The sequence below is a fragment of the Marmota flaviventris genome, chromosome 10, assembly GCF_047511675.1.
Source record: "Marmota flaviventris isolate mMarFla1 chromosome 10, mMarFla1.hap1, whole genome shotgun sequence".
Taxonomy (NCBI): domain Eukaryota; kingdom Metazoa; phylum Chordata; class Mammalia; order Rodentia; family Sciuridae; genus Marmota; species Marmota flaviventris.
This window is the reverse complement of record NC_092507.1, coordinates 105,870,279-105,894,301: the sequence shown is the minus strand read 5'-3', so window position 1 is coordinate 105,894,301 and position 24,023 is coordinate 105,870,279. Positions and strand designations below refer to the sequence as shown.

The window sequence follows — 24,023 nt, the reverse complement described above, 5'->3', positions numbered from 1 at the left end:
CTTATAAGCAGTTTCTCAGGTAGCAGCCCTCAGAAGATCAGTGGTAATCTTTGCCTGGACCAGGTGTCAGATCTCTTATCTCTTCTTCCTCAGAAAAGATCTTTCCTGATCAGATAAGGAAAGAAAACCTCTGTTTGCATTGGTGGCTTACTCTACAACTTGTAGATTGATGCAATTTTTTCCTCCAGAGATATGCCTGCCTGCAGAAGTCTGAAGTTTCTCCAAATAACAAACTTCAAATATGCCTAGGAAGTTATCTAGCCGCGGGGTATTTTACTCTTTAAACAAAAGCAATGAGTGGGAAAGTTCTTCAGGGGAGTGACTCTCATTATTTAATACCGCCCAGGCCATCCAGAGAGACAGTGGATCTGTGAAAGCATTCCTCTCATCAGAGAAGGATTTATTGTTTGATAAACCATTGAACTTTTCGGTGACCAGAGTTAACCATCTCCCTTCTCTTTCTCCGGATGAGTAATTCCTTTGCTCTGACTTAAATCTTTCAATTACTTTTTTTTTTTTTAAAGAGAGAGAGAGAACTTTTTTTAATATTTATTTTTTTTAGTTTTCGGCGGACACAACATCTTTGTATGTGGTGCTGAGGGTCGAACCCCGGCCGTACGCATGCCAGGCGAGCGCGCTACCGCTTGAGCCACATCCCCAGCCCCTCAATTACTTTTGATTAACTGATATATAAGAAAAACTTGCGGTAGCTAGGAAGGTCAGTTGAAGGAGTTTTGGGTTTCTTTGTTTTGTTTTTAAGTGATTATGCAGCCTTGCTCACTCTGTTGCAAGCAATGTAATCTCTGGAAGACAAAGATCTCAAACTCCCAAATTACTTTACCATAATTCTGACTCTCTACGAAACAAATTCTACTCTAATGTAGAAGACAAGGAATGCTTGCTTCCCCAGTGAGTGAAGACAAACTCGCGTTTGAGGACTTCTGGATTATCGCTGGTTAGAGAAATCCTTTTTTATGACATTCCAGGATATACCCTCAAAAATTGTTCGCCCTTAAGGTATACGCCAGTCTCGCTGCCTAGAACATATTCAGCCTTGCAAAGGCTAGAGACGTCTAAAGTCACCTGCCACCTTACCTCTACCCCTAGCGTCCCAGCGGAGTCAGTAAACACCGAGATTGCTCCCCGCAGTACAAGGGGAGGGGATGTAGGAGAACGTAGCTACCATCTTGGTTGTGGCTAAACTCAGCGCCCTGGTTGGCGTCACTCGGCTCCTGTGCGCAAGCGTACTTGTAGTACGCTCCCCCAACATCACCACCTTCCCGTGCACGCGCTCGGAGCCTGCAACTCTCGCGAGAGAAGCGAGATTTATTCCTACGTACCGGGCCGTGCTGCTTATGGCGGCGCTGGAGAGGGGGCGCTGAGCTGTTGGGGTGAGTACGACCTCAGGGTCTAATTAGGGGTAGCAGGAAGCCAGGTTAAGGGCGGATGAGGAGACGAAGACTAACGGGAGAGACTTCTGAGTCAAGGTGGGCATCTCTAGAGCTCCGAGTAGAGAAGATCTCACCCTGAGTTTCTACCCCAGGCTTTTCAATTCTTCCCTCGTCTAACCGTCTAGACTTCTTGTCAGGCCACAGAGCCGTAGCGAGGAGTTGAGGCCTGAGGGGGGGGGTAGTGGTGGTGGTGACTAAAGTGGGGGGAGGGAGTGAAAATGGAGGCTCCGACCGCAGCCAAGATGGAGGCAGAGGGTGCGGGGCTCGGGCGCGGAGGCTGTTGGGAGCTGTAGTCGGTCCACTTCCCTCTGCGGCTTGGCCGGGGAAACGGGAACTACAAGTCCCGGCGGGCGGGGCGTGGGGGTGGTGGCGCGGTCCTTTGTGTGAGGGTGTAAGAGCAAAGGCAGTGGAGAGGGGCCTACTCTTGTCTGTGGATTGTGTGGGGGTTTTTTCCCCGTCACCTGTTTGGGGATCTGACTACGAGTACCAGAGCGCAGTGCGGCAGTGGCGCCTTCTTTGTGTGTGTGGACTGAGACCCCACTCTATCTAGGCGAAGTGCTTAGGGAAATCTTCCCTCACAGCTGACACTGTAGCGCCGCAGAATTGACATCCCTCCTTCAGTCAACCTAGAGATGGGTCTCAACATCCAGCCCTCCTCTATTCGGCTCCCCTTTGGCTTCTTGAGGAAGAGAACCAGCCCCTACTCTTTTAGGCTCGTGGCTCTCACCCCTCTGTTTGGGGAAACGGCATGGGCCCTAAGTTTGGTGGTGTTTTCACTACCACCTCCTCTGGCTCATATGTTGCAAGCGCTGGCCCACATTGTGCAATGAACCGCTTGGCTTCGTCATTCTATGTAGAGTTGGTTTTTTTCACAGCCGCAGTTGGAGACCCATGCGAAGTTTTTGCCATCTGATGTTTTATCAATACGAAATCTTGGTTGGGCGGTTTTTGTTTTGTTTTGCTTTACTTTAAAGGTTTTCTTTAGAAACACCCAGATGGCTGCTGTCTTGTTTGACTCACAAGTGAGACAGGTAAAGCTTCCTAAAACAGACTTCTCACTGCAAAAAAAGAATAAACGTTTTTGGGCGAGTTAATTTCCTTTTTTTGTATCTAAAATGTTTGAAAGAATGTGGTGGTCTTTTAAACAGCTTGGAGAAGGCAGAGAGGGAGGGAGATTGTCCAAAGGTTCTGTGGTTGTTAAATCTGTTTCTTTGGAGAAACTAAAATTTTATTAGGCTGATGTGAACTGGCTGTTTGCAGCAGGGCTACCAACCTACTTTTTTAAAATGTAGGTTCCAAATTATAACCACTAATACAAGCTACTCTGCAAAATGCTGATTCTCATTTTGAATTACAAGAAGGTGCATCCTCAGTACATTGAGTGGTGATTTAATACGCTGGTGTGGATAAGTAGAGGATTTATATACTTGTACACATACACCAGAGTTATAAAATATAGATAACTAATCTTAGTTCTAGAACCGAAATGAAAGAGATGGTAGTAGTTTGGTTTTGCAGCTGCTCTGGATGTTTACCGTGGAGATGAGTATTTATAGCAGCTGAGTTGAAAAGTAAAGTATTTGAGACACAGAAGATAGGTTTTCTTCTTTTGTAAATAAGGTCTGACTTACCAAGTGTGACCTTTAAAGAGTGTGGTTGAAAATTCTGGTAATTTCCTGGCGAATGAAAATTGTGTAAAAGCTGATATGTTTTTGTTTTATCCCACCCATTTCCCCTTCCTCCCATCTAAAGACACCTCACAGAATTATACCTTTTCTGTTTAATTTGTGGTTAGATATACATTCACTGTTTTCATCACTTTTAAGTGCGCAGTTCAGTGGCATTGAGTATATTCTCATGGCAGTGAAGGCCATGCTTTTTAACAAGGTAGTTGAAACACAGAAATTCCTTTTGGATAGGTTTTTTTGTTTTGTTTTGTTTTTTGGTGCTGAGTATTGAACCAGGGGGAGATTTACCTGAACCACATCCTCTGCACTTTGGGGACCTTTTTTTTTTTTTCTTTCCATTTTGAGGCAAGCTCCCTAAATTGCTGAGCTGCATGGCAATTCTACCTCAGCCTCCTGATGATGAATTTTTGAGGAGTTGGAGTTTGGGGACTATATTGACAAATGAAAATTTTTAAAAACCTTGATCTTATTAAATATACAAAGATTTGATGTGCCTTCTTAGCTTTGTCTTCCAAAAACAAGGGGGAGAACCACTTTTGAGATTTTTAACTCAAACTGTCTTAAGGAAAGTTCATAAAAACATTTAGAATGTTATGTTAAAGAATTAACACAGCTGCTAGTGGAGGCTGCCCTCACTAGTAATCCCAGCAGTTCTGGAGGCTGAGGCAGGAGGATCAGGAGTTCAAAGTCAGCCTTAGCACAAGAGAAGGGCTAAGCAACTCAGTGAGACCCTGTCTTTAAAAATAGGGCTGGGCTGGGATGGGATGGGATTGTGGCTCAGCCGTAGAGTGCTCTCTAGCACATGTGAGGCCCTGGGTTCAATCCTCAGCACCACATAAAAATAAATAAATAAAATAAAGATATAAAATAAATCATTAAAAAAAATAGGGCTGGGGATGTGGCTGAGTGGTGAGTGCCCCTGAGTTCAATCCTGGGTAAACTCTAAGCCCCCCCCCCCCCAAAAAAAAAAAATTACTACAGCTAGAAAAACTTTCGTAAGATTTCCTAACTAGAATGTCTCAAGTGTGGAATGTGGAAATGAAACTTGTGGAAGTTTTTGTTTTTTCTTGAATCCCATCATTGATGTTAAATTCCTTTTTGTCCAATCAGGATTTAAGTAATTCCTTTATCTTAATAATTAGAATGTTTTCTCATTGGGGATGGGGTTCCAGGGATTGAAAGTAGGGACACTCAACCTTTTGAGCCCCTGGGATTATAGGCATGCACCAGAATGTTTTCTACTTGCATGTGAATACCTGGTTAAAAATAAAACAATACAAAAAATTAAAAATATGACTTTATGCTGAGGTAAAATGTTAACGGGAAGTTGAAAATAAATTGATCAGCAGTTTTTCATTTTCACTTTGCACAGATATGCTATCCTTTTATTTTCACCTGTAGCCAGTACATAACCAGTTATTTGCATTTCTGCTTCCCCAATTTAGTTAACTACTAGCTCCTGTGACCAATATGTCTCCTTTTACTACAGAAAATCTTTGCCTCATAGCCTTACTTTTGCTAATGCAGCATGCTTTTTTTTAATAATCCTCAGGTTAGCGCATATCAATCACTTAAAATATGATTTGTCAGAATGGAAGTATGCTGTAGTTTAAAATAACAGATTTCAAGGAATGAAAATGTTTCTTAAATTGAGTACACATGGACAGTGATAGCACTTTGGATATAATTGGTTAAATAAGACATTTAATTATAATTATTTATGATTATTGTTTTGAGAATTGAATCCAGAGGATACATCTGAGCTACATCTCCAGCGGCTCTGCGTCCCCCCACCCCCGATTTTTATTTATTTATTTATTTATTTTTAAGACAGGATCTCCTTAAGTTGCTAAGCTGGCCTCTAACTGTGGTCCTTCTTCCCCAGTCTTACAAGTTGCTGAGATTACAGGTGTACACCACTGCGTCTCACTTAAAATTAATTTCATCTGTTTATTTTGACTTTAATATGGCTACCAGAAAAATTTTAAAAGTTGAGTGTAACTTGCAATAAATTTTTGTTAGACAACACATTGGTTTGTTTGTTTGTTTTTGTTTTTTGTACCTGGATTGAACCCAGGGGTGCTTAACCACTGAGCCACATCCCTAGACCTTTTAAAGACAGGGTCTCCCTAGGGCCTCACTAAGTTGCTGAGGTTGGACTCAAACTTGGAATCCTCCTGCCTCAGCCTTCTGAGTTGCTGGGATTACAGACATGCACCACTGTGCTTGGCCAACACATTGTTTTCTAATGTGGAGCATTTCTTAAGCTTCAAGAACTCCACTGGCATTTGTCCTACTTCAGGCATACTGAATATAGCAGTAGTTAAGTGATAGACACATTATTTTAAATCTTAATCTCTCTTCAGGTAATAATTCACTATGGTCGTTACTACTAAATGTATACAAAAGGCTAGCTCTGCATTGATTTGATTCGTATATTTTCACTCAGTGGATGACAACTTAGATTTTTTTATATATATATTTATTTTGTTGTTTTTGTAGTTGGACACAATACCTTTATTTCACTTATTCATTTTTATGTGATGCATCCCCAGCACCCCCCCCCCTTTTTTTTTTTTTTTGAGACAGGTTCTCACTAATCTGTTTAGGCTGGCCTTGAACTTTTGATCCTTCTGCCTCAGCCTCCTGAGTTGCTGGTAATTAGAGGCATATATCTCTGTGTCCATCTGAAATGCCAGTCAAGGGAGAACTTGACCTACTTGGGCCTTTGCATTTCTACAAAAGAAGAAGATACTCAAATGGGTTAGGTGGGGAGATTTGTAGTCTAGTTCAGCCTTTCATTAACAGTCCCCACAAGTGAGTACTGTCATGTCTTTAGAATAATTTGCTAAAATAATATATGTGATAGTGTAATACTTCCCTCTGACCCCTGGTATTGAGGGTGGAACTCGGATTCTTTACCACTGCATCTCCACCGCTTTTTATTATTTTGAGACCAGGTCTCCCTAGGGTGCTGAGGTTGTCCTTGAACTTATGCTTCTGCCTCAGCCTCCAGAGTCAATGGATTACTGGTGTGCATCACCGCACCTGTGTAATATATTTTAGATGGATTTCCTGATCCATGAATATATTCACTCATCATGTATTCGTGCCTGCTATAATCCCTAGTTTCTGCTAGGCCTTTGAAATAAACCAGCTAAGGAAGCTGGTAAATAAAAAGGTGGTGATAATTTTAAGCCAGGTGCCATACCAAATAATCATTTGGATTAAGATTAAGAAATTGGCTTTACCTCCTGAAACAATGTGACATTGATAATAATGATGCTATTTCCATGTTGAGCAAAGTGAAAAGGAGTTAACTGCTTAGCAATCAGGAAGACTCTTCAGTTGTTCCCTGCTATTTCTGTGTGCTTTCTGGTTTTTGTTTGGTGGTGTTTGTTTTGAGGCAGGGTCTCAGTGTTTTTCCCAGGCTGACTTCAAACTTGAAATCTTATGCCTCGGCCTCCCACATAGCTGGAATTACAGGCTACTTGGCCACTATGTAAGATTATTCCCTACTCTTCAATGTCTAACTTTGGAGGGGATGAAGGGCAATCCATTTATGTTGAGAGTATGAAGGCAAAGGAAGTTGTCGGTATACCGCTGATAGAAGGGTTTTGTTTGTTTGTTTCATATTGGGGATTGAACTCGGGGGCACTTGACCACTGAGCCATATCCCCAGCCCTATTTTGTATTTTATTTAGAGACACAGTCTCACTGAGTTGCTTGGTGCCTTGCCTTTGCTGAGGCTGGCTTTGAACTCACTTCATGAACCTCCTGCTTCAGCCTCCCAGGCCGCTGGGATTACAGGTGTCTACCACCACACCCTGCTAAAAGTTAATAATTTGATATGAGTGGTTACCAATTTTATTTAAAGGCCTTTACCAATACCTTGAAGTTCTTCAATGTTAATTTGATTGAAGAACATTTAGTTAACTATAAAAATCTCATAGCTATTCCCCATGTGATGACACGCGCCTATAATCCCAGCTACTCCAGAGACTAGGATAGGAGGTTGCAAGTTCTCAGCCAGCCTAAGCAATTTAGTGAAACCTGTCTCAAAATAAAATGAGCAGGAGCTATAGCTCAGAGATAAACATCACTGGGTTCCATTCCTAATATTGTATCTTCCCCATAAAGAAATCTTATGGCTGTAAAGATATTAATTTAGCACTCAATTATTGGTGATTGGCCCTGCACATTTTAGGCTCAACAAGTTTCTTATTTGTGTTACTAGATGACAAGCTTGATAGTTTAATATACAACACTCTAGATTGGGTTAATGCAGTTCAAGGGTTTTTTGGGGGGTGGGCGGGTGCTGAAAATTGAACTCAGGACCTTGCTTTCGAGGCAAGCACTCTACCACTGAGCTATATCCCCAACCTCAGTTCAAGTCTTAAATGATCCCCCCCCCTTTGTATTAGTTGAATCCAGGGTGCTTTACCACTAACTACACTCCCAGCACTTTTTTTGTTGTTTGTTTTTAATTTTCAGACAGTCTCACTAAGTAGCTGAGGTTCTTGCTAAATTACTGGGGCCAGCCTTGAATTGCCAATCCTCTTGCTGTAGCCTCCTGAGTCACTAGGAATACAAGCATGCACCATGGCGCCCAGCCCTTTTTATTTTATTTTTATGTTTTTTATCTGAGAGAGTCTCATTAGGTTACTTATGGTTTTGCCAAATTACTAGGCTGGCCTCAAATTGTGTTCCTCCTGCAATGGTCTTCTGACTTGCTGGATTTATAGGCTTGTGCTACCATGCCTGACAAATTATTTCTTTTGACATTTTTTTCCTGTAATACACCCAGTCTTGTCTTAAATAGTTCCTTGGAAACTAAGGTATTAAGATAAAATCTCTATATCAGGCCTACATTTTTAAAAGAAGAGATTATTTGTTTTGTTTGGTATTGGGGATTGAATCTAGGGCACTCCATCACTGAGCTATGTCCCCAGCCTTATGGTTTGGTTTGTTTTGTTTCGTTTGTTTTTTAAGAGACAGGTTCTGGTTAAGTTGCTGAGAATTAACCTGAAACTTGCCTTCCTCCTTTCTCAGCCTCCTTAGTTGCTGGAATGTACCACCACATCCGGCTGAGATGCTTTTGCTTTCTTTCTTTCTTTCTTTTTTTTTTTTTTTTAATAGTTTACTTTTTAACGTGGTGCTGAGGATCCAGCCCAGTGCCTCACACATGGTAGGCAAGTGTTCTACCACTGAGCCGCAACCCCAGCCCTGAGATTATTTCTTGATTGGATAATTAAGACTTCATTTAACACTGATAGAACTATTTACATTAAATTGTGGTGTCCTTTGTCCTATTATGGGTTAATTGCCTTTTTACTTTATTAGTTTCTGTTGTGTAGCAGTGGGTTATACGCTAAAAGAATCAGTGATAGAGAAATAAGCTTTGGTTTGCCTCTCAGAAATTTGAAATATAGGAGTTAGAGATGTTGAGTACTAGAACACATGCCTAGTAAGTTCGAGCCCAGTAATCAGAACAAGGTACATAAACTTGAAGTAAAGTGTAGAATGATTTGGTACCAAAAAATTGATGTAGGCACTGCATATTGCTGTCTCTCTTAGTGGGAGTTAAGAAAAAGGTAATGAGTCTGTGCTGGAATGGTCAAGAAAGGTCTTGTCATCTTGAAGATGGCAAAATTATGTTCTTTATGGAAAGATACATTTGAGTAAAGAAAAAGTTCAGGAATATTTCAAGAGTTGTGTTTAAGGATTGGGGGAAAAAGTAAACCTATCTAGGAGAACTGGAAAACAGCAGAAAGTTAAAATGGAAGCTGGTTATTATGGCACATGCCTGTAATCTCCGCAACTCAGGAGGCTAAGGCAAGAGGATCCCAAGTTCCAGGTCAGCCTTAGCTACTCAGGCCCTGTCTCAAAGAAAAAGGGAAAGGTATAAGACACACCTTGGTGTGAGCCACCATACCCAGCCTCCTAATAGCCATTCTTATTTCTGGTTTTTAAAACGAATATGATATCCATCTCTCAGCATGTCCACCTTTTTCTTCTTCCTGTGTAAATCAACTTAGTTGCTGGGCTTGGTGGCCCACTCCTGTAATCCCAGCTACTTGGGAGGCTCAAGTGGCTGGAGGATCATTTGAATTTAGGAGTTTTAGTCCAGCCTGGCAACGTTTAAAACAAATTTTTTTCCGAACTCTTTTGGCCCATGCCTGTAATCCCAGCAATTTGAGAAGCTGAGGCAGGAGGATTGCAAGTTCAAGACCAGCCTCAGCAACTTAGCAAGATCCTGTCTCAAAATAAAAAGAGTTGGGGATATGGCTCAGTGGTTAAGTGCCCCTGGGTCTAATCCCCAAACCAAAAAAAAAAACTTTTTTCCAGTTAACGGAACTGTTAACACTGAGTCGATGCAAAATAATCATAATTTTATAAATATCACAAAGCAGAATTTGGTGATTTTTACTTACAATTATATTTTTTGTGAACATTTCTCATCTACTTACTGCAACAACTTAGATCTGAGATTTGCTTCCTTCAATAAGTCATCTGCAGTAGGAGTTCAAGACTTATTACCACTTTTACAAAGAACTAAGGCGGTTTCTTGTTAACATCAAGTTGAAATGTTTTATATTCTGACTTGACTACACCTGTCACACAACATATCTATTTCACTTTGACCCAATCCACTGTTCTAGCCCAGCTAGTCTATTGATTTCCTCTGAAACAAGCCATACTTGTTGCTGTAGTCATTCAAAAGAAAACTTTACTTAGTACCAGTCTTAATAATAATAAATATTATTATTTAACACATTGCCCCTGCTCTCAAGGAACTTAGAATTTAGTGGCATATTCTGGATTGGCATATGTGGTATTTTGTCCCTAGAATACTCAGCTATTTATTCTCTCCTAGAATTCTGCTTGGTTTTCCAAGTTGAGTTCAAATTTTATGCCTTCTTTATGCTCACCATGTTGTTTTGATGCTCACACAGTTGTGAACAAACTATTTTTAGTATAGTATATGAAATGTAGGTACCCAAATATTAGATAAGCAAAATAATTTTGGGTATTTTAATCCTGTATTCTGGCTCTTCTCAGCAAGATTGTAGGCTCTAATGGGAGGAAGTTCTTTTGTATTTTCAGAAAACCTAATACAGTGCTAGTTGCTTATAAAGTGATCTGTATTAAATTAAATATTATGCTATGTAACTTCCAGCTTACATGCAAGTGGGAAGTTAAGGACAGACTGTGGAATAACTTGACATCTTGGGTATGTGATGCCAGAGAAGGAAGTAATCATTATTTGAACAATTCCAAGTTTCCTAAATTATTTGCTTGACCAGTGATTCTATGTTAATGAGGTTTGCCTTGCTTCCTGTTCTGTTACTGATCCTTTTGTGTATATTATACTTAAAGTCTTCATTTTTTTTGCCTCTAGTATGAAGTGTAACAGAACAGACTTTACCACCTGAAACTGCTGCTTCAAGTTCAGATCAGGCAAGGAACAAACCTCGTAACAACCAACAACACCAAAGAAGAGTACACTTAAGTTGAAGACACAACACTTGATCTGAAACAAGAAGTTTGTGCCTACTCAACAGCTTTGAAAGAGCACTTCCCAACGCTGCTAGTAGTCTTTGTTTTCTTCAGTGCTGTACTGTGAGATTGCCCGGTGCAGCAGCAGTTGTATTCTTTATTAGCTTGGTAGATCATTTTCTCTCGCTCTTTTTTTTAATACTAGCAACTTTCATCCTTTGAAACGTGTGCTGAAAAAGAAGAATCAGCAAATACTACTGAAAGTGCAATATTTGATTATCACTGCGAGGTAGGTTTCTGTAATTCTGGATTCTGTAATTATTGTTCAAAACAGTACATGTGTCTTTTTATAGTATTGTGGATTGAATCCAGGGACACCCCAGTACTGAGCTATAGCCGCCACCCTTTTTATTTATTATTTTGACACAGGGTCTTGCTCAGTTGCCCAGTTGGACTTGAACTTGAGATCCTCTTGCCTCAGGCTCCCAAATCACTGGGATTATAGGCATGTGCCAATGTGTCCAGCCCAAATATAAAATCTTAATTTCTTTGTAAAACTTATTTTGTGAGTATTTTTAGAATTTAATATTTTCTAAATTATCTAGTATGAAAATAGTAACATTTATTTATGGTCTCTTATTAGGCCAGGACAGTATTTATGACCAAAACTGATTTGGTACAAAAGATTATATTGATACATGCTCAACTCTTGACTTATTGGTCTCATAGAGAAGTTCCACATGTACTACTTTAAAACTTTTCATCAGTCATGGTGGTGCACACCTGTAATCCCAGTGGCTTGGGAGGCTGAGGCCTCAGGAGGCTCACAGGTTCAAAGCCAGCCTCAAAAACTAAGCTAGGCTATAAGCAGCCTAGTGAGACCCTGTCTCCAAAGAAGTGCTGGGGATGTGGTTCAGTGGTTAAGCGCCCTTGGGTTCAATACCTGGTTACCCCTGTTTTCACAATACATTTCTAATTTCAAAAAGGTCCCAACTAAATGTTCCTATTCTTGTGAACAACAAAGATTGGTCAACTGGATAGACTAAGTCCATTATCTATAGGCTTATCTTTATGTTTAAATGATACCCAGAAGGCTTCAAGTAGCAATGTCCATTGTATTCTTTATATAGGGGTCTTTGGAACTTAGGTGATACTTGGTATTAGCATCTCCATTTCCTTCTCCCCATCCTTTAAAATGTTGTTAGCTTCGTGAAGAAGGAAACTTGTTTTGCATCCAATACTTAATGCTGCCATTAGCTACATATTTAGTACATATTTATGAATGAATGATTATCATGCTTACTATATTGTTAGGTATTGCTGATGCTGGAATATGATAATGAATAGAGACTGGGGATGCAACTTAGTGGTAGAGCACTTATCTAGCAGGCATGGAGCTCTAGGTTCAATCCCCAGTACCACCAAAATACAATGAATGAACAAGACAATAATGGACTTATGATTTAGAGCAATTTATTACAAAATGTCAGTTAATGTAGGCTAAAGAGAGAATAACTGGAGCAGTTTTCTCAAGAGGGAAAGACATTTGAAGATGAGTAACACTTTATTAATAGGGTGTCTTATAGAGGTAACAAAATTAATAGATTCAGGGAGATCTGAAAGCACATAGTGTATATTGAATAGTCCAGTAATGAACAGAGTAGAAAATGCAGTTTTATGGCATGGAGAGAGTAACTGGAAGAGGAGCCTTCTTGGAGTCAGGTTCTGAAGGGTTCAGGGTATGTGACATTCTTCTGTAGGAGAGGCATCACAAGGGCTTAATGGATTTTGTTTTTCAGAAGTGAGATAGCTTTATTACTTTAGATTTGAAAATAATGTATTCACTTGAGGGATAGGTTAAAGATTGAGAAGACTACAAAAGATAAAAGCTGGTGTATAAATGGAGAAATAAACATTAGATGTTTTTAATGGTAAAAGTAAACATTTGGTACCATTTAAATGTGAAGATAAGCCTATAGAGAATCCTGTTGGCCACACGTTGTTGTTCATAGGAATAGGAACATTTAGTTGGGACCTTTTTGAAATTAGATGGTGGCACATGCCTGTAATCGTAGTGACTTAAGAGGCTGAGGTAGGAGAATGGCAAGTTTGAAGTCAGCCTGAGCAACTTAGCAAGGCCCCGTTTAAAAATAAAATGGAATAGGGATGTACTTCAATGATAGAGCACTAGCCTAGCAGGTTCAGTCACAAGTATCAAAAAATAAATAAATATATTGTGAAAATCTATTGTTTTCATTAGATTGTTATCTGAAGTTGAAGAAAATATGTAAGGCCTAAATGTTAAAGAATGATTATCTTTAAAGGGTAGGCTTGTGGAGAGCAATTTTTTTTTTAATCAAGTTTATAGATTTTCTGAAATGGGTAGAAATAAAGGCTTGGAATTCAGAAAGGAGTCATCAGTGGTAAAGGAAGGAGTACCATGAAGAGAACATTAAAAATAGTAGTGAAGAGAGAAACACCAAAGAATATAATTTCAAGGAGAAGTTCTTGATAAAAATGCTGCAGAGGTCAATGAATGAAAACTGTAAAGATTGTTCTCATAAAAGTTAAATTTTCAAGAGGTGCTCAGGCCTTTATGTCTAATTTATGTCCAAAGGTTGTGTGATAGTATTAAAGATCTTATTGTGGACCAGAATTACTCCTTTAACAAACAACTGAAAACAACCAATAGTAGCAATTAATTGAAATTATTTCCATAAATAGACAACGCATTTTGAGAGAATTCTTAACATTATTTAGTTTTTGTTCGTTTCTATCTCATCTGATTTTTAAAAAATAATATTTAAGATATGCTGGGCACAGTGGTGCATGCCTGTAGTCCCAATGACTCAGTAGACTAAGGCAGGAGGATCACATGTTCAAAGCCAGCCTCAACAATTTAACAAGGCCATAGAGCTCAGTGAGACTTTGTCTCTAAATAAAAATTTAAAAGGGGCTAAGGATGTGGCTCAGTGGCTAAGCACCCTGAGTTTAATCCCCAGTACCCCGTCCCCGAAAAAAGTGATTTCTGTTGAATCTGTTGGGTTAGGTGAGGAAGATAGTGCAAATTGAAACTAGAAACTAAGGCTCCCATAGTTAGAAATGATTTTTGTTTAGCCTAGTCTTTGTATTCTAAATATTAGTTTGGCACATGAACATGTTTAATGTATAAATACACCATATGCACCCATCACTGCAATCAAGGTAGGGGACTGACCCCAAAACATACTCTGTACAGTTGTGAAATATTCCAGTTGAAATGAATGTGGCTGAGGAAACAGATTTGATAATGTAATAGAACCCCAGATTTTTTTTTTTTTTTTTTTTTTTTTTTGAGAGAGAAATTTTTTTTTTAATATTTATTTTTTTAGTTATCAGCGGACACAACATCTTTGTTTGTATGTGGTGCTGAGGATCAAACCTGGGCCGCACGCATGCCAGGCATGTGCGCTACCGCTTGAGCCACATCCCCAGCCCCTAGAACCCCAGATTTTAAAGGGTATTTTTGTAAAATTATTAAAAGTAGTACATAATTAGGAAGGAATGAATATGTGAGTGGAATTAGCCCTAACTGGCAAGAAAGAATAATAGACTTATTGAAGTTTGTTTGGTATATGAATATAGGCATGAATTGGTGAGGGATTTGATCAAAATAGTCTAAAGTTGACCAAAGGAAAGCAAAACGAGGAAATACTGTTATGCTTCTAGCTTTCTTCTGCAGAGAAACTAGTTTCTTCAACACTGAAGCTTCAGATGAATGAGAACAGAGTAATTTTTAGCTAGTTGCTAGGGATATGATAATAGTTAATAGAGCCCGTGACCAGAAGCTATAAATGTCCTGATTTTTCAGTTAACAGAACTATGGAGCTTGCTATCTATTCCTAGCACAAATCCAGGAGCCACTGAATTAAAAAAAAAGAAAAAAGAGAAAGAAAGAAATACTGGGGATTAAACCCAGTGACACTTTACCACTGAGTTGAATTTCTAGCCCTTTATGTGTGTATGTGTGTATGTTTGGGTACTGGTATGTTTGAACCCAGGGATGCCTTGCCATTGAGTTACATCCCAAACTCTGCCTCTCCCCCTCCTTTTTTGAGACAGGGTCTCATTAAGTTGCATAGGGCCTCAGTAAATTGCTGAGGCTGGCCTCAAACTTAAATCCTCCTGCCTCAGCCTGTTTAGTCACTGAGATTACTGGCATGTGCCACTGCAGATGGTACCAACCCCCTTTTTTGAGTGTCTTTATCATTAATTATTGTACTAGGCATTGAAACCAGGGGCAGTTTCCCACTGAGCCGCATACCCAGCCCTTTTATTTTTATTTATTTATTTTGAGACAGGATCTTGCTTAGTTGCTGAAGCTGGCCTCATATTTACAGTTCTCCTGCCTCAGCCTACCAAGTTGCTGGGATTATAGGTGTGTACCACCACACCCAGCTGAGTGCCTTTATCTTAATATTTTATAAATAAGGATCTGTTACTAAGCTGTCTACTTTGTCCATTGGCCTTCTACTTTGATGTATATGTTTTTGTAGTAACTTTCATTTTGTGTAATAGTACTTCTTAAAAGGCTTTTGGTGGTGGTCCTGGTGAAGAAATAGTTTATAATGCCATAAAAATATAGTTCAGCCAAATTACTAGGTATTCTTTGAAAAGATGTTGTATCTAAAATTGTTTTGAGTTGTATAGTCTTTCCCTTTGAAAGAAAAATAGAAACTTCCAAATGGACAAAGACTAGGGAAAGACGGTTTGAGTTAACAAAAGACTCTAGGAGAAGGGGGAAATTCTTTTTCAACTGTATTTTGGTACATTGAGGGATAAGATTACATCCTAGATTCTAATGCCTTTTTGGGAAACAAGTCTTTAGAAGGAAATGCTAGCCCTGATCTTTTCTTACTCTGGTTGATTTTTCCCTGTTGAGAAAAACAGGATTACTCTCTCTTACCTATAAGAGGACCTGAGAATGTGTTTTTTGCCAACTTTCTGATTTTGATGTTACAGAGCTTACCAATATTTTCCTATTTGTATAAAAGAACTATAGTTTAAACATGAAAGAAGCACTGTTTGAAAGTCATGATCTCAATCAGTGATGGAGAAAAATGATTCTTGAATTACTTTTATATTGTTTGTTAAAAACATGTATTGTCTATATTTGTAAGTTGTATAACTATGTTTGTATTGTAAAACATAGTGGTCCAAATAAAGAGCATAAATAAGAAATAAGCAGTATTCTGAAAGTAGTTTGCCTGTTAAGAGTGCAGAAATATTTCATATTCACTAGGTGTGCCATGTTCCAGATGCTTAGGTTTTTAAATATTTAGTTTTAAAAGAACTATCCTCTCCTGAATTTATATCTTGGGGACCATCTACATGTGTTATGTTTTATTACAATTGATGTGTTTAGCATAGTCTTTTTAAAAATATTTATTTTCTTGTAGTTGCACACAATACCTTTATTTTATTTATTTATATGTGGTACTGAGGATTGAACCCAGGGCCTTGCACGTGCTAGGCGAGCACTCTACTGCTGAGTCACAGCCCCAGCCCATAGCATAATCTTTTTTAGAAAATATTTTTAGTTGTAGATGGACACAACAATACCTTTTTTATTTTTATGTGGTGCTGAGGATTGAACTCAGTGCCTCACATGTGCTAGGCTAGTGCTCTACCACAGAGCTACAACCCCAACTCCATAGCAGTCTTGATTTTAACTTTTTGGCACACTTGTCATATATTATTTAGAAAGTCTTTTTTTTTTTCCCCCCCTATCCTGGCATGGTGATGCATCCTATAATCCTAACTACTCAGACTTAGGCAAGAGGATCACAAGTTCAAGGCCCACATGGGCACCTTCGTAAGACCCTATCTTAAAAGGGGTTAGAGATATACCCCAGTGGTGAAGTGCCCTGGTTTTAATCCCCAGTATCATAATAAAGTTATTTCTTCCATCACATGAAGGTTGAATAACTAGTATAAGAAATAGAGCTGTCAACTCCTATGCTCTTTGCCTGTGCTTGCCTTATCTTTTTTTCAGCTATATTTCAAATATTTTTCAGCTATTTTTCCATTTGCAAGCTTGGTAACTAAATTTCTATGCTCACTCCTTTTGGCATATTGAAACTGTAATGTGCCAAGAACAAATGAATGAGAACTTCATTGTCAACCTGTTATGGACTCTTCTAAAAGCTTTTTCCTCAGAATAACTAGGGCCGGAGAATGTAGTGCAGTGATAAGAGCACCCCTGGGTTCAATCCCCAGTACTTCAAATTAACAACAATAATAACAAAGTTACTGGATGTTAAATTGGATTGAATAGTCTCCAGCAATCACCAGAAAGTTCTGTTCTGGGTTTTTTTGTTGTTTTCCAGAGACTGAGCTTTAAAGCTCAATCTGAACTACATCCCCAGTCTTTTTTATCTTTTATTTTGAGACAGGGTCCACTAATTGGTATTGAACTTGAAATCATCCTGTTTCAGTCTCCCTAGTCATAGTGTTTACCGGTGTGCGCCTGGTGCCTGGCTAGAAAATGGGTTTGTTTTTGGTTTTGTACTGAGTATTAAACGCAGAGGCACTTAACCACTGAGCCACAGCCCTTTTCATTTTTTGAGACAGGGTCTCATTAAATTGCTGAGGTTGGCCACAGCCTCCTGAATTGCTGGGATTAGAGGAGAGCCACCATGCCCAGCTACAAAATTCTTAATGATATTTAAAAATTGTAGATAACATGAGATAGAGATTGTTTTAGGGGCTTTGAAAGTACATTTTAATTTGATCTTTTAATGTTGTTTATTACAATATGAATAAGTATACTATATTTTACTGAGCTAGCCCAAGTGTAAAAAAATTGAATGTCAAATGTGTATTATTGTTATTAATCATAGTTATAAACATTATCTTATGTCACCACAGCATTTGAGATGGAGAATGTATTTACTATGTCATCAGATCCTCATCCCCCTCCTGCAGCTCCTCCTTTACTTTCTTTACCTTTATCTTCATCTTCTACCTCATCTGGAACTAAAAAACAAAAGAGGACCCCCGTGTATCAGAGATCTGTAAGTCAGGAAAGAAGCAGTTGCAGCTTGTCTGCTTTTTGTTAAGAGCATGACTCAGGTGGGCCACTCAGTATGGTTGTAATGGCCTTAAACTCACTAACTTCCCTAAATATCTTCACCTGGAATCTGGAAAGATAACTGCTGCATGTCCAAGATTCAGAAGCATTGGTATCACCTTGGATTTTGTTAGAAATAGAATACCTCAAATCCCTACTGAATCTATTTTTGTATTTTAACAAGATTGCGAAGCCTTGTTTAGAACCCATGCTGTGAAGGTAGACCTTCTTAGTTTGAAACATTTACCATTTGATTTTGGCAAGTCGTTTAAGTTCTCTGCATCTGTTTCCTCACTGGTAAAGTAGAGATAATATAATATTACTTTCTCATGGACTTTTGTCAAAATCAAGTTAATACATGTCAAACAGAAAAGTGGCTAGCATGGAAGAACTTAACAGCTTACAAGTATGGTGGCTTTGATTTAATTTGACCAACCCACATACTGTTTAATTGCTTTCTAGAATTTTAATCATCCTCTTTTTCCTAGTGAAAGTGTATCCATTTTATTAATAATACCCAACATTTCGCTTAAAGTTCTTATGAATCAAATTTTAATGCAAGGATCTAAAAATAATTAAAGACTTAAAGATGTTGCTGCTATAGTAAATTTTACATTTAGCCGTGTTAAAGAGTTTGCTGTTTTACATCTCATTTAGAAATTTATACAGGTTTACTAAAAGTAAATTAAAATAGCCAATGAAATATACAAAGTGATAGTATTTAATGACCTGAACAGATTCCATTATATTGCATTTAAGTAGCTCCTTTTTCAATAAAGAATATTTTCTTTTTCTTTCTTTAATCATAAAAACAAAAGGCCACTAGAGATTTCATTAGTGTCTAAAGTGAAAGGTTCATGCAGGTGAAAAGATTTCTTTAAATTTACGCAAGAATTGATCGAACAACATTAGAATAAAAGAATTTTTGTCATCTTGTCTTAAGTTTTCTAACTCATTATTTTGGTGTGTTTTTTAAAGGGCCTAAGCATGCATTACTCCAAAATATTCTCTTTTAGATAAAGTATTGCATAGAAAGTTTGTTTTATTGTGTTAATCTCTTTTTTTAATATTTATTTTTTAGTTTTAGGTGGACACAATATCTTTATTTTTCATTTTTATGTGGTGTTGAGGATCGAACCCAGTACCTCGCGCTTGCCAGGCGAGCGTACTACCGCTTGAGCCATATCCCCAGCCCTATTGTGTTAATCTCTACTAACTTTAAATATGCCTTCAAGATGCATGGCTTACAAAGTTGTACTAAGATGTCTATTTAAGTTTGCAAATGTGTAAACAATCTCTTAAAGTCTTCATAGTTTTGGATCCTTTGTTCTTAAATTGTTATTGTAGTAATTTAATGTAAAGGTAGCTTTTGCTAATGTAGTTGTTTTACTTCAATATCAAATTCCAGAAATTGTATTTTGTATGGTTAGTGAAAATTCACCCATAAATGAGGGTAGTTCCCTTAAATATTTCTTCTGAAATGTCTTGTTAGCTAAATTATTTCAGTAATAAAAGTCCATAATCCTCCCTTTATGTTTTTTACCTTTATTTTCTTTGCCTTTTTGTATAGAAAATTTAGTTATTTAGTATGCTATGGAGATTATATACAGATCTGTATGTATTGAGTTCTTTTTCTTTTTCAAAACAGATGAGCTTTGATCCAAACCTTCTCCACAACAATGGACACAATGGGTACCCCAATGGTACTTCAGCAGCACTGCGTGAAACTGGGGTTATTGAAAAACTGTTAACCTCTTATGGATTTATTCAGTGTTCAGAACGTCAAGCTAGACTTTTCTTCCACTGTTCACAATATAATGGCAACCTGCAGGATTTAAAAGTAGGAGGTAATCTGCCAATTTTTACATTTCTCTTGAGTGTCAGCTTATTCATAAGAGTGCTTTTTAAAAATGTTTTAAGTTTAAAACATTTGTTTTAAATGTTTTGACTTTTTTTGTTTGTTTGGTACCAAATTACTGACATATGTAGCAGAATCATAATCTGTTGTAGTTGTGTCTATGAGGGATAAAAGACTAGTTGACTCAGAGATACTTTTGAGTATTTTTATGGTAAATGCTTAGAGGACATAAAGGACTGAAGTTATGAGGTTCTGTGCCTTTGTTCTGAGAAAATCAGAACAATGGGTAACACGAGTATTTGGTATACCAAATGCTCTAGGTACATGCTATTAAGCATTGTTTTGGTTAATCCTCACAATAATCTGATTTTTTAGAAATTATTCTCATTTTGCAATAAGGAATCTGAAGTACAGAGAGGTTAAAAGAAAACCTTGTCAAAGGTGATGATTTGTGTATCGCCTCTTTTGTAATATGTGTAAATGCTGTGAAAACTAAGACTTAGTATGTGGCTTAGTCTAAGGCAGTGGTTCTGAAACATTAGTGTGTATCAGAATTACCTGGAAGGCTTGTTAAAGCAATTGTTGTACTTGATCCCAGAGTTTGTCTTTGCATAGGTCTGGAGTGAGGCCCAAGAATTTGCATTTGTACTGAACTCCCAGGTAATGTTGATGCTGCTGGTCCAGGGACCACACTTTGAGAACCACTGGCTTAAGGTGGCTCAAATGCTACCTTAAGTAGAACTCAGAGGTGAGACACCATTTTGCAATCATTAGTCCAACAAACATAACACATTCTTTATTTTAGATGATGTTGAATTTGAAGTATCATCTGACCGGCGGACTGGGAAACCCATTGCTATTAAATTGGTGAAGATTAAACCAGAAATCCATCCTGAAGAACGAATGAATGGACAAGTTAGTGACTTTGATGCTTTGTATTTTCTTAGGGCCCTGCATTTGCATATCTTTCACATTAGAAAAGGAAGATACTCCCCATCTCCTCAGTTTGCACGAAAGAGAGCTATAGTATATAAAGATTACTATTTTAAAATTATATCAGAAGCACTGGCATATCTTGACCTGACATAAAAACATGGTCAAGACTCAATTTGGGTTTTATATATAACCCTAAGTCTGTACTTACAGTCAACTTATATACTGTAAGTTTGAAATTTGGCAGCATGACATCCTCTTGTGGATCATATTAAAATGCATCCTTGTGTATAGTATAGAGGATATTAAAATTCAGTTTATATTGCACAGTGCTGCTCCTGAAATGATTAGCAATGGAAATTTTTTTTTTTTTGACTGGTAGGTTGTGTGCGCTGTTCCTCACAACTTAGAGAGTAAATCTCCAGCTGCCCCGGGTCAGAGTCCAACAGGGAGTGTATGCTACGAACGTAATGGGGTAAACTTGTGTATTTTTCTTAAACCTTTGCCTGATCCACCATGTGATCTATAAGCGTACTTTAAAATTCAAAGTAGAAAACGTAAGCTAGTTGCTAAAATCAGTTTTAAATTTGATTTCTAAGAGGCTTCAAGTGCAGCATAATCAAAAAAAATTTAAAAAGAAAAAATCCATAGGACTTCCAAGTGTCTTAGCTTGCCCAAGTATGACCTTAGTTAGAATCTTAAGGTAAAATGCTCCTTTAAACGCTTTTTTGGGGGGTGGTATGGGGGGGTACTTTTTCTGGTTCCTTTTAAGCACTAACTCCAGCTTTTTTGTTTGGAATGCCTTACATAAAAATTGTCTTTTTGAAATGTAACTAGTCTCTGGGCAAATGCTTCCACGTGTGTAAACTTTTTGAAGTTGGATTGCTGCTCAGCTGTGCACTCGCAGAAGTCATCAGCACCATGGAGGGGGACAATGTGTGTTTATATGAATAAAACAACTTGTCATAAAGCATAATTTTTAAGAAATTTGGCTTGAAAATGCCAGTATAAGAAGTATTTAAGTAAATTATAGTATACAGTGAGTGAATATATGCCCTGCCAAGATAGTAATAATAATTTATCACTTCACAGGAAGTGTTTTATCTGACATACACCCCTGAAGATGTTGAAGGGAATGTTCAGCTGGAAACCGGAGATAAAATAAATTTTGTAATTGATAACAATAAACAGTAAGTTATTTTCAGAATTTCCCCATGTTCATGATTCTTTGTTGGTTTTACATTAAGAAATTTGAAGCAAGTTAAAAACATAACAAATCTAGATAGTTTTGACCTTAATTTTTTTACTTATCAGCTGAATATTCTATGGCAGGCACTATCAAGGTGACAATAGGAAATGCTGAAAACATGGTCAGGTTTTCAAGGAGATGATGGTTTAGATCTTTGGAAGTGGTAGAGATGGTGAACTTTTGGAGACTAGAAATGCTCTAGACTAGAGTTAGCTATGTCAGGAGTTAAAAAGAACTATTGAGGACATAATACAGATAGGCCTGGGATGGTAGAGTTGAAGTAAAATCACATTCAGGAAAAAATTTCACATTGGGAAGATAAAATCAAAATGATGGAAAAAGAAGTATACTTATTTTGGCAGTTAGAATTTAAAATATCTGTGGTATATCTAGGTGGATATCAAATATACAGTTGCATGTATAGCCCTGAGACTTAGAAGCTAGTAATGCGCAGGAAATGTAACTGTAGAGTTCGTTAGGGTGAAAAAAAGACAAGACATGCACGCAGGGAAGGAAGTTAAAAATAAGAAATTGGAAAATACAAGGAATGCACTTTTTAACACCATGTGAAAGGAAAAGTTCAAAAGTGTGCAGAATCATTTGCCTTGAATCCTATCTCTTGCAAAGCTGGAAGGAATCAGATTGACTTGTGGGTACAGATATTCTTAGTTCCAATCTGAGGGCCACAGTTTAATCTGAAATAGGAAATCGGGAGAAAGGCTTAAGAAGTTTGAGGAAGGAGACACTGAAGGAGCCAAGCACTTGTACTGTATACTTTATATAATAGTTCTTTTATCCTCACTATAAACTTTTTTTTTTTTTAAGAGAGGGAGGGAGAATTTTTTAATATTTATTTTTTAGTTTTTGCGGACACAACATCTTTGTTTGTATGTGGAGCTGAGGATAGAACCCGGGCCGCACACATGCCAGGCGAGCGCACTACCACTTGAGCCACATCCCCAGCCCATCACTATAGACTTTTCTGATGAGCTTTTCATCTGTAAAATGAGGGATATATTCTTGCAAAATTAGTAGTCTAAATTCACATCTTTTAAGTAGCAAACATTTAAATCTGCAATAAGTCACAGATTTTTCTGGTGTCTTTGGTCAAATTTCTTTTTTTTTTTTTTTTTAAATTGGTTGTTCAAAACATTACAAAGCTCTTGACATATCATATTTCATACATTTGATTCAAGTGGGTTATGAAATTTCTTTAAATTAAAAGGACAGTTGTCCATGAAGAATTAAGGAGAAAATAATTGCTTGGTTTATTATTCCTCTTTTTTTTTTTTTGTTACAGGGATTGAGCTTAACTACTGAGCCACACCCCCAGTCCTTTTTTGTATTTTATTTGGAGACAGGATCTCACTGAGTTGCTTAGGGCCTCAGCTTTCCGAGCTATTAGGATTACAGGCATGCACAAGTGGTGCACAGCTGTTGTTCCTCTCTTAAAACAGCCATACTAACAATACCACTGTATTTTATGGGCTGCTTTTTTGTTTGTTTTTTACTGGGGATTGAACCCAGGGGCACTGGATCACATCCCCAGCCCAGCCCTTTTTGGTTTTTTATTTTGGGACAGGATCTTATTAAATTGCCAAGTCTGCTATCGAACTTGCAATCCTCCTGCCTCAGCCTCCTGAGATCCTGGGGTTATAGGCATGCACCACCACACCCAGCAGTCTATTATCTTTAAAACAAAATTGAATTTACATTGCTGGTGTTTAAAGGTGGGTGCAGTATGTAGTAACATGGGGTGTCTGTGACTGACTGGTTTCAGTTCTCCAATGGGGAGAATGCCAGAATGCCTTCCCCGCCTCCTCTGCCCCCCAGTATTGGCAGTTGTACCCAGGGGTGCTCTACCACTAGTCACATCCACAACCCCTTTTCTTTTTTTTTTAAGACAGGGTCTCATTAAGTTGCCTAGGCTGGCCTTGAACTTGGAATCTCCTGCCTCAGCTTCCCGAGTCTCTGGGTTTACAGGTATACATGCACCACTATGCCCCGCAAGAATTCCTTCCCCCAACTCCATTACTGGGGATGGAACCAAGGGCTTTGTGCATATGAGGCTAAGTTCTCCACCACTAGCTACATCTGTAGCCCATTAATGTCACTTTTAAAACCAAGGCAAATTCTCCTAAAATCAGTGCATTTATTCAACTTTCTTTTATGGCTCTGGAGTCAAAAATAATTAATCTGGGCATTGTGGTGTGTGGCTATAATTCCAGCTACT

General features: G+C 38.1%; 1 protein-coding gene across 2 annotated transcripts in view; it reads left to right on the top strand.

The window, feature by feature from the left end:
• The first annotated feature begins 1,283 nt into the window (after nucleotides 1–1,283).
• Nucleotides 1,284–24,023, top strand: part of Csde1 (cold shock domain containing E1) — a 40,444-nt gene continuing 17,704 nt past the window's right edge. The window contains exons 1-6 of one of the 2 annotated variants that reach the window (XM_027940254.2): nucleotides 1,284–1,391; nucleotides 10,542–10,928; nucleotides 19,399–19,597; nucleotides 20,414–20,523; nucleotides 20,924–21,016; nucleotides 21,634–21,731. In XM_027940254.2, coding sequence (XP_027796055.1) covers nucleotides 19,399–19,597; nucleotides 20,414–20,523; nucleotides 20,924–21,016; nucleotides 21,634–21,731 — 500 coding nt within the window. In that variant the 5' untranslated portion in view covers nucleotides 1,284–1,391; nucleotides 10,542–10,928. The remainder of the gene's footprint in view (nucleotides 1,392–10,541; nucleotides 10,929–19,398; nucleotides 19,598–20,413; nucleotides 20,524–20,923; nucleotides 21,017–21,633; nucleotides 21,732–24,023) is intronic. The other variant, XM_027940255.2, reaches the window with a different exon arrangement.